The 11,550-nt window shown below is 47.2% G+C and overlaps 1 protein-coding gene across 1 annotated transcript in view; it reads right to left on the bottom strand.

Moving 5' to 3' along the window:
* Positions 1-250: 250 nt before the first annotated feature.
* LOC119268080 overlaps positions 251-11,550 on the bottom strand; it is an 18,844-nt gene continuing 7,544 nt past the window's right edge. The window contains exons 4-7 of the mRNA XM_037549584.1: positions 3,707-3,809; positions 3,521-3,639; positions 3,041-3,217; positions 251-1,242 (exon numbers count right to left, since the gene is read on the bottom strand). Of these exons, the coding sequence (XP_037405481.1) occupies positions 496-1,242; positions 3,041-3,217; positions 3,521-3,639; positions 3,707-3,809 (1,146 nt within the window). The 3' untranslated portion in view covers positions 251-495. The remainder of the gene's footprint in view (positions 1,243-3,040; positions 3,218-3,520; positions 3,640-3,706; positions 3,810-11,550) is intronic.

Consider the following 11,550-nt stretch of genomic DNA (forward strand, 5'->3'; position numbering starts at 1 on the left):
GTGATCAGGTTGACTGAGAATTAACTTGGTCGCCTGAGAATTAGCAATCCCGTAGTATTACACAAAATTATGTGGTGTTTACTTTTTTTTCTCACAAGAGGCCCCTGCCTATCACATGTGAAAAGATAGGGCCCACCCACCAAAAACAACCACCCTATGTGTCCAGATGGGACTATTACAATTTATGAGCAATGACACGACTGCAATAACCCATACACCTTGGAATTTCAAATTCCAAAAGCTGTTAGAATTTTCGAAATTCAAATTCCAAAGAGGATACATTTGTAAAACCAACAGGATAACATGACAGCAAGGGTGTTAAATGACTAATGCTAGTTTCCTTTACATTTATACATGCACTCACACAGCCCTCTAAAATCTATTTTGACTGATCAGGACATCTTATATGTTGTATATATTGCAAAATAGTAGTAATAGCTAATCACATCTAAACAGAAAAGAAACTATTGTATACTTTGATGTATAAGTCAACCACTATTCTACTGTAGAATCTGCACCAGAGTTGTCATCATTGTTTGCAAACTTCTCAATCAATATTTCCATCATTTTCTTGTACATTGGCATATAATGGTCATTGATCATGGTATTAGATAGTCGGATCTTGCTGTAAAGATGTCTCGGTGTCCCGTATAATCCAACAGTGCACTCATCAGTGACAATAGGATCATCCGGACCAGCATCTGGAGGAGGCATGGCAACCATATGCATGATTCTACCAGGGGGGTAGAATTGCTGCCTCTCGAGGCTATCTGATGAAAAGGACTGCCTATCCTCTACATTCTTTAGGACAGCACTTTCCTCCTCCATTATTTCCTTGGCAGCAGCTGCTTCTTCCTCCCGGGTTCGTGCTTCCACTTCAGCTTGCCGATCCCGGTCTTTGTCGAACTCAAACCACAACTCACCGTCAGTTATTTCTTCTTCTGTATGCTCCCTAGAAGTTTCATGCTCACTCATAAGAGCCTCTTCTTCTGTTTCCTCGTGAACTGAAATACTAGTTCCAGCATACTGCAGCTCCTCTACGACCTCTGTGACATGTTGTTCTACAACAAAGGACTCTGAATCCACTGTGGTTTTAACATGGGTTTCTGCAGTCATTTCATCCTGACTTACAGCTATTACGCCTACAGGTCGACGGCGTGCACCCATGCATGCCCATGAAGACAGCGCTGACTGACTTCTTGCAACAGCCTGTGCTACATTCTGTGCTTGTTTCATCACAACCTGCATAGAAATATTTGTCAAGAAGGTTGCAGTAACTCTGGGTTTGGGGTTTGGTGGATAAAGTATTTACATATGATTAGGCACAAGGCTATCACGGAATGCACTAAATATATTTTTTTAGGGGAAAGATTGCAATTATATTAAAAAATATATTAGGTTCATTACAACCAGAGAGCACCAGCAGTGCCAAATCTAGTGGTAGTTGACCCAGATAGACTGTCCCCCTACCACTCATCTGGGTTTGCTTAGCTAATTCATGAGCAATCTTGTTGCCATATCTCCCTATCTTCAGAAAAACAATATTAGTTCTATCCTACAGAAGCTCCCTGATCTCCATGTAACAATCTTTCCGTGCAGCTAAAGGGATCACAGAAGCCATACTGTTTGATATAACAGCACACAATCAGATTCAACTACCCATACCAAGGGCAGCCTTCAGCCCAATGGCACTTTTAGCTACAGATTTTAATGGTGTCCTTCAGCACTTTTAGCTGCTGTGTAGTTCAAGCAGTCAAGTAGCCGTATCAAACTTCACATTGTATAAGAGAGACAGTAGCAAACTAGCAAGATGCAGAAGGATCACCCTATCATGCGGAGCACCCTAGGGTCATCACCATGGCCTTGGCTCCATCGCCAAGGGGCAAATGCATCACATATACTAAGGTGAACCCTATCCTTTATGCGTGTCTTCTTGATTATCTCACGGATGGTATACTACTTGACCCTCCTACCCATTGCACCTATAGGTTTGACCCAAATGACAAGAATGCATTGGAGGAGGTCATGCACAAGAGAGCTAGGGAAGCATGGAAGCAGAGAAGAAACCGCCACGAAGTCACCAAGCGTGAAGGTGGTGTCCCAGAGATACCTTGGAGCCTCCAGGCCAACCTCCAGACCAGCCTGTGCAACCTGCTGGATATCCCGGCTGGCCCTGGAGCCTTAGCCACCTGGACTACCAGCCTCGCCAACCTTCTGGTGACCCCGGACCCTGCCCCGGAGCCTACGGACTGCCCAGGACCCTCCGGCCTGCCTGCGCGCACGAGGAAAGGGCACAACGGGCCCATGTATCTTTCCCACCTACTTACCTCTTCGTGCCTAGGACTATATATACCTCCTCCTCTCTTCCATTCTAGGGTTAGCTAAGATTAGAGACTTGAGAGAGCTTACCTCATCTACCTCCCCTAATGGGATCCCTCCATCTTGGAGAACAACCTTCCATGGTTGTCAAGGCCTCCACCTTGGAGAACCCTTTGGATTATCAAGACCTCCATATCCTTTGGATTGGAGAAGAACCATCTCTCAAGCACTACCCTTGTATCCTTTACTTCCCTTGTTGTCTTGGATCTAGATGCACCTCACATATTGGCTTGTGATTTCAGGGTTACTTGGTGTCGATCTTGTCTAATTAGTGTTTTCTCTTGTGTTTTCTTGTGGATTTGTCCCGTGTTCTTTGTGATTTCCCTCAAATCCACCTCCAATTCGTGAAAGATCGGGCCACCCTAGGGCTTGGTCCTATATCACCCTAGGCATTGTTCCAAATATGCGCCAGTTAATCGGCATCTCGGTCAGTTAATCGCTAATTGGTGGGTAACCGACTAGCCGATTAAGTGATTTATTGGCCGATTAACTGAAAAATATCACCTGTTTATCCCTACTCAACACCTGACCGATATGGTACCAGTTACCGATATCCTGAACATTGACCCTAGGTCCTAACAAATCCCCACAACAAAACATTATGCGGTACATACTTCATCCATGAATTACAGTTTGCCAGCTTACGGTATAGGTATGTTACCAGGGTTTTGCTTGAAACAGGGCATAGTAGTGCCCCAGCACCAGCAACCCTGGCTCTCGCACCAGAGAAAGACTGCAGGCGAGTTCCTAAAGCGGTAGCAGACCGGTAAACGGCATTCAGGAAACGCGTCTGCTGTATTTGATCCCTCAAGTCATTCAGCCATGAAGATGCCGTTACCTGGAAAAGGGAAAGGGATAAGATGGGAGGAGAATTAGACCCATTATACAGGATTTTGAAAAATGGGATCCTCACAGTGTATTCTGTCCGTGCAACAAAAAGTACAATAAATGAATTAAATTGAAGAGGTTATCGGCTTCTTTTCTTTAAAGATGAGACAGCACAAACTGAAGCTATTAACAATAGCTTAAGTTGGTGTTTAGTAGGCTGTTTGAATAAACCTGGTCCATGCCCTAGGCTTCTAAGGACGAAAATGAGGATTAACATGGGGTGAAATAGCTGATCCTAAAAAAAAGGAGCTACCTCAGAACGAAGATCATCAATAGACGCAGTTGATACTGTAGGAACCAGATCAGCACCATTAACAATCGTGGTTACAAAGTGCTTGCCTGATTCTGCTAATTCCCATGTCATGCATGAAGCTGACAACAAAAATATTACCTATTACCATCTTGCTCAGCTAAATTTAAATGTATACAGTTGACATACCTGGGGCAAATGCAACACAAGTTGTTGTGGAGAACTCTGTGTGTTCTCTTAAGATGTAAGTCAGTAATGCAGCAGTGCCACCACCCAATGAATGGCCAACAATCTAAAAAAACAACTCAGCTATTAAAACAATAACATAGTTGAGGATGTTTGAATCAAACCAAATGACATGACAATTTCCACCATCAGTACAATATACATGTCAACATGTGTGTTACCAAGCTAAGGATACAAGACTTTTTTAGGACAAGGATACAAGACTTTAATCAGCTAATGACAAGCACATCGCTAGGCTCTTCACGTGGGAGCTGTTAGAGTTATATTTATGGTGTGCTTTGGCCTTTTGCATTCTGGCCTTTGGCCTCCCTCCTGTACATGTATATATGATGGCTTCAGCCTAGTGGTAATACAATGAGGCATATTTTCCTAACATGGTATCGAGCTAGGTTCTTTTTTTCCGCAACGATTGCAACTCGTGCTAATCATCCAACTTTTCTTCTACAATGCCGGTTCCTGTTCTCTGATCGACGCCGCTTCGATCTGGTTCCCACAGTCCGGTCGACGCTGTCGTCCTCCGGTGGTCGCCTTTCTCCAGGCCCGTCCTCAAGCGGCTCCCCGTCCAGTCGACGAAAGGCTCCCTTTCCAGATCGAGGGGAAGTGGTTGAGTCTGGCTGTTCCGATCGAGGGGGAGTAGCTGAGTCTGGCTGGTCCGCTGCTCCCTCCCAAGCCGCTGCCGCCCGGCTCCTCCAGGCCCAGGTCAGCCGACGCCCCCCGCCTCCGCCCCCCTCCTCCTCCAGGTCCAGGCCAGGCCGCCGTCACCCCGGCTCCTCCAGGCCTGGCCGCCGTTCGCCCTTTTGCTATCGCCGTCTCCTCAAGCTCGGCCGCCGGCCGCCATTGGCTCTTTAGTCAGCCGCTGAAGTCCAGCGCGTTTCCGCCGCCGCCGCAGGATTCAACCGGGATTTGGCCGCCAGTGGCTCCCACGGCTTCCACGACCACTCTTCGCCCGTCCTCTGGTCGCCTGATTCCGGTGCTCTTCTGGCCTGGCTTGCCTCCGCCCGTGTGTGTTGGTGTTTCAGTTGATTGAATTGGGGATCTTCAGGTGGTCTTTGCCAATTGGATAATTTCCTAAAAAAGAAAGGAGACAACAGAGGAGCATCATGTCTTTGACGTCATCAGGCTGCCGGATGATATTCGACGGTGTTCCCTATGTTGATCTAGTCTCACATATACGTCGCCGCTCGGTGTTGGGTGCTCGTCCATCTGTGACGTTGTCCCCTATAGCGTCTTCAGCAGGCTGTGTTGGTCACTATTTGTCGACTCTTCTCGCAGCTACTGCCTGCGGTGGTGGTGTCTGCTCTACACCGACTCCTCTCGTGGTTTCCATGCGCAGTGATGACCGCTCTACGTCGACTCCTCTCACGGTTTTTGCGCGTGGCGGTGACTGATCTATGTCGACTCCACCAGTGGCTTTCACATGCGGCTCTACATTGACTCGTCACTCCTGGTCGACTCTACACGCGGCTTCCACGGGTGGTGGCGACTGTTCATCGTCGGCATGTGTTTCTACCTCGACCTCTTCCGTCGCGCCTCTGTCCGCACGTGAGATTGAACAGCTGCGATGTCTACTTGCTGCTTGGGATTCTTCACCGACAGGTTTTGCAGGTTCCGTGACTGACTCTTCTGGCATTGAGAAACCACCTTCTACACATTCAGGTACATCCCCATGGATTCTTGATACTGGAGTTTCTTTGCATATGACTTATGATTCTTCCACTTTGACCTCCGTTCAACCTGCCGAGTCTTTTGTTCATGTTCTTACGGTTGATGGCACTCCCCTCCCTGTAGCTAGTCAAGGCACTCTTAGCACTTCTTCATTTCATGTTCCCTCTGTCGCTCAGGTTCCTCGACTTACTATGCAGATCATATCTGGTGGTCAGATTGTTGATTCTAATTGTAGGGTCATTCTCGACTTTGACTCATGTTCTGTTCAGGATTGACGCACTGGCACTTTGCTTGGTGTTGGCCCTCGACGCCCTGATGGTCTCTGGGAGCTTGACTGGCTTCGTCTTCCCTCAGCTGCCACCGTTGCCAGTCTCGCAACCCCCGTTGTTGCATCTATCAGCTCTTTTCAGCAGTGGCATCATCGTCTTGGCCATTTATGTGGTTCTCGCTTCTCATCTCTGGTTCATCGCGGTGTTCTGGGGTCCGTCTCTGGTAACGCTTCATTGGTTTGTCTGGGTTGTAGGCTTGGTAATCAAATTCGGCTACCGTATCCTCACAGTGAGTCAGTGTCCGAGCGCCCTTTTAATCTTGTTCACTCTGATGTTTGGGACCCGGCTCCCTTCGCTTCGAAAGGGGGTCATCGCTACTATATTATCTTTATAGATGATTTTTCTCGGTACACTTGGATCTATTTCATGTCTTCTCGTAGTGAGGTCTTATCTATATACAAAAAATTTGCTGCCATGGTTCATACCCAGTTTTCCACTCCAATTCGTGTTTTTCGTGCACATTCAGCCGATGAGTATATCTCCCACGCGCTGCGAGGATTCCTTGTTGAGCAAGGTACTCTTCCTCAGTTCTCTTGCCCTGGTGCTCATGCTCAAAATGGTGTGGCTGAGCGCAAGCATCACCACCTTCTTGAGACGGCGCGTGCGATGATGATCGCCGCCTCTCTTCCACCTCACTTCTGGGCTGAGGCTGTTACCACTGCCACCTATCTCATCAACATTCAGCCATCTGCTGCTCTGCAGGGTGGTATTCCTCTCGAGCGTCTTTCTGGTCGTTCTTCTGATTATTCGGCGCTTCGTTTGTTTGGTTGCGTTTGCTATGTTTTGCTTGCCCCTCGTGAACGCACCAAACTGACCGCTCAGTCTGTTGAGTGTGTCTTTCTCGGATACAGTGACGAGCATAAGGGCTATCGACGTTGGGATCATGTCGGTCGTCGGATGCGTATTTCCCGGGATGTGACCTTTGGTGAGTCTCGTCCCTTTTACCCGCATCCATCCTCCTCGGCCTTTTCCACGGAGGACATCTCTTTTCTTATATTTCGGATACACCTCCCATTGTGCCCAATATTCCTACTTCTCGTCCCGCTGTTATAGACCCGACACCATCCACTCCTACATTTTCTTCTCCTCCCTCATTGCATGACTCTTCACCTTCATCACATATACCTTCCACTTCTTCTCCACCTTCATCACCGATACATTCCCCATCTCCACCACCAGTGATTCCACCTCTTCCCTCCTTTCCTTTCCTTTCCATTATACTCGTCGTCCACGTGTTGTGGATCAGTCTACTGATGTGCCCTCTACTTCTGGTATGTCGTCTTCCTCCTCTTAGTCGACTTATGGTCTTCGTTCTCGGCCTTGTCCGCCCCCTGACCGATATTCTCCTTCGCACTATGGCCTTTCGACTGTTCTTGAGCCGACTTCTTATCGTGATGTTGTTCATCCTGAATGGCAGTTTGCGATGGCAGAAGAGATTGCTGCCCTTGAGCGCACCGGCACGTGGGATCTAGTTTCTCTTCCTCCTCGTGTTTGCCCCATCACTTGCAAGTGGGTCTATAAGATTAAGACTCGCTATGATGGTTCTCTTGAGCGTTATAAAGCTCGTCTTGTGGCTTGTGGCTTTCAACAGAGGCATGGTCGTGATTACGATGAGGCTTTTGCTCTTGTGGCCCATATGACCATTGTCCGCACACTTCTCGCCGTGGCCTCTGTTCGCCATTGGTCTGTGTCCCAGCTTGATGTGAAGAATGCCTTTCTAAATGGTGAGTTGCGTGAGGAGGTTTATATGCAGCCACCCCCTGGGTATTCTGTTCCTGATGGCATGGCTTGTCGTCTTTGTCGCTCTCTATGGCCTTAAGCAAGCCCCCCGCGCCTGGTTTGAGCACTTTGCCTCTGTGGTGACTGCCGCTAGTTTTTCGCCCAATGCTCATGATCCAGCATTATTTGTCCACCTTTCTGCTCGTGGTAGGACTCTTCTTCTATATGTTAATGACATGATTATCACTGGCAACGACTCTGAGTACATTGCTTTTGTCAAGGCACGTCTTAATGAGCAGTTTCTTATGTCTGATCTTGGTCCTCTTCGCTACTTTCTTGGGATTGAGGTTTCTTCTACCTTGCATTATTTGTCCACCTTTCTGCTCGTGGTAGGACTCTTCTTCTATATGTTGATGACATGATCATCACTGGCAACGACTCTGAGTACATTGCTTTTGTCAAGGCACGTCTTAATGAGCAGTTTCTTATGTCTGATCTTGGTCCTCTTCGCTACTTTCTTGGGATTGAGGTTTCTTCTACCTTTGATGGCTTCTTTATTTCCCAAGAAAAGTATATCCAGGATCTTCTCTCTCGTGCGGCTCTTAGTAATGAGCGCACTGTTGAGACTCCTATGGAGCTCAATGTTCATCTTCATGCTTCTGATGGTGAGCCCTTGTCTGATCCGACATGTTACCGTCATCTTGTTTGGAGTCTTGTCTATCTCGCTGTCACTCGTCCGGATATCTCATATCCTGTCCATATTCTGAGTCAGTTTGTTTCTGCTCCTACTTCAGTTCACTACAGTCACCTTCTTCGTGTTCCACGATATCTTCGTGGCACGATCTCTCATCATCTCTTCTTTCCCCGTTCCAGCTCGCTACAGCTCCAGGCCTATTCAGATGCTACATGGGCTAGTGATTCTCTTGGTGGTTCTCTCATTGTGTGAAAGACAAAGAAACAGACTGCAGTTTCCCATTCGAGTGCAGAGGCTGAGTTGCGAGCTATGGCTCTATTGACAGCAGATGTGACTTGGCTATGATGGTTGCTAGAGGATTTTGGTGTTTCTAGTACTACACCAACTACCCTCTTGCCAGACATCTTGTCAGATAGTACAGGAGCTATCAGTATTGCACGGGACCCCGTGAAGCATGAGCTTACCAAGCATATTGGGGTTGATGCTTTTTTTGTGCGTGCTGGTGTCCAGGATCATGTTGTTGCTCTTCGGTATGTGCCATCTGAGTTACAATTGGCGGACTTCTTCAAGAAGGCACAGACTAGAGCGCAAAGTGGATTTTACCTCTCCAAACTCAGTGTTGTGGATCCACCATGAGTTTGAGAGGGGGGTGTTAGAGTTATATTTATGGTGTCGTTTGGCCTTTTGCATTCTGGCCTCCCTCCTGTACATGTATATATGATGGCTTCAGCCTACTGATAATACAATGAGGCATATTTTCCTAACAGGAGCAACATACTCACCAAAAGGAGGGAGACTGACCATGGTTAACTTAGTCATGTTTGCATTACCTATTACAACAGTAAACTCTTACTCCTAATTAAAGATAATTGCCATTTCTGATATACATTTTTCGGATGGGGTCATGCTTAATGCAAAAGCATGGCTGGGCCCCAGGCAGGCCCGGGGCGTGGGAAAATTCCTAGCCTATATTGTAGATTTTTTTTAGGATCCCTAGCCTATATTTTAGTGGGTATCACATTTGGCCTGGAGCGCAGCCCATTATCTTTCCCTCTGGTTGGGCCTCTAGCAGTCAGCCCTGGGCTTTGATAAATCCTTGCTACGCCATTGGCTTAATTGCTTGGATATTGTTTGTTTGCCAACCAAAAAAGCTGGCAGTGGTGAAACTATCGACAACAAAAGATTATTTAACTGGACTTTACATAAAAACTAGAGCAAATGGGCGATTTGCCACGCCGGTGGACCAATGTGGGCAGAGTGAGCCTGCTGGAGTACATGGAGGATGCAGGTTTTTCCACTGTCAATTGTCATCTAATCTATAAACACAAGGAAATGCAGAATTACGTATTATTATAATCCAAGCACTATCTAATTTCCAATGTACAGCCGAAAATCGCATGTAATATGAACCCCAATATAAGATGCCTTCCAACATTGCATTATGGAAAAAAATACTTATGTTTGTTTAATTTTCCAATAGTACTAATTTTGACGGTCTTAGTTGCATTTCAATAGTAGTAACTAAATTGGATTAACTTTGAACATGAGTTTAGATTGGATAACCAAATGTTGGTTAATTATAAATCTAATACCACACATATGTGAGCCGAGGATAGAAAAACCAATCCTCATGTGGGTCCCAGCGCGTCTACCTCCTATCTGTTTTTGTCTCTCTTTCATCAATTTCCAGAAGCAAAACACAAGCAGGCTACCGATCCCTTGGTCTCTTTCTCAAACCCTTTTTTCCTCTACGATCCGAAATCCAACCTATTAAACCAGAATCAAGCAATGCCTGATACAGCATTTCTTTAGGCAATCTTTCAGCCCATCCAGAAAAATTCTGTCATGCATGCATAATTGGAAGAGATCAGGCAGGTGTTCCTGCATCTAACAGCATGAGGCAGAAGCCATTGCCAGATTGTCACCTCAACAGTCATACCCGCTGCTTGAGCTTGCTTCGTGCTCCTAGCCTTGGACGACAAAGCAACCGTTGCCTCTGCCACCTCATGCCATCTGCCGACTGAGGCGACGACAGCAGCTTTCAGGATAGACAAACGTCACACGCTAGGATAGTCTCTGTCCAGCTTTGAGAGCGCTGTCATCTCCTTATGCAACGGCCATGGGGCCGCTCTCATGCGAGTGTGCCATCCCCATCGCTCCATGCATCATTGCACGATAGGATTAGTTCCTCAGACATGCAACCACATCACCAATGAGCCATCACCATGCCTCAGGCCTCAACTACAAGGGCTGGGGCTAGGGCTAGATGCAGGGGCATGGCCAGGCGGAGTGCCATGTGGCCTGTGGCACAGGCAACCAGCTTCGGCAACCGGTTGTCAGCAGGCAACGACAATGATTGGAGGCGAGGCAGAGAGAGAAGGGAGTCTGGAGAGTACAGAGCAGAGGCCTTTCCTCAAGGAAAGTGTGGGAGGCGACGGCGGGGTTCAATTTATAAAATAAGTACAGCATACCTTGCATAAGCTCCTACGTCAAAGAATCAAGAGATACCATAGAAACTCAGTTTCACAACCAAATAGTAGCAAAGGATTTTGGTGGGTTGCTGGGGATATGCTCTCAACTCTCAGAAAAAATTGGGAGGAAAAGAATAAGGTGGGATCTGAGGCTCTGATGCCAAATGTAACACTATAAAGGGATACAGAGTGGATCAAATTTTGATTATTACATATCCGAGCACCTTGGTACCACGCCAAGATACAGGTAATGTGCAGCACAAGTTCTTGAGGAAGAACAAAGAGGAGCAGGTAGGAGTGGTTTAGCAATAGCTAGATACAAACCAGTGGCGGATCTAGCCCAATGAGTCAGGGTGGGCCAGCAGTGAAACTATCCTTTAAAAGAAAATATTTAGATTTTTCTTGCTATGATATAAATTCATGTCTACCATCTAGCTCTGCCCCTGATACAAACTGGTCTCTCGACAACGACGACAACAGCTATTTAACATCACTGCCCTGGGGCATTCTTTAGTATTGTGCCATTGTGCTCTGCATGGGATTGTTGGGCTTCCCGCTAGCGGCGCAAAAGAGCATGCGCTACTCTCTTCGTAGTCTTCTTATTCTGGCTTTGCTTCTTCCATTCCTTCCTTTGCTCTTCGGTCGTTAGGTTGGTCGTGACAATGCCCCTTCCTAAAGACGCAGCATGCCCCCATGCTGGTGCTGATGGATGAAGTTGATGGAGTGCATGGAGCTCTTCCCAAGTGAAGACATGACGCACCCTCGCCAGTGAAGGCCAAGGTCACCGCGACATCGCTGACGAACCTCAGCCATCCATGAGCCGTCCCTCCACACGCGCACAAGTTCGGCGACAGTCCTCGCCACCCCCTACGCGCCCTTGCTATAGAGCCGGCCGGCAACCACAGTTAC

Source organism: Triticum dicoccoides, chromosome 3A (genome assembly GCF_002162155.2).
Source record: "Triticum dicoccoides isolate Atlit2015 ecotype Zavitan chromosome 3A, WEW_v2.0, whole genome shotgun sequence".
Classification (NCBI taxonomy): domain Eukaryota; kingdom Viridiplantae; phylum Streptophyta; class Magnoliopsida; order Poales; family Poaceae; genus Triticum; species Triticum dicoccoides.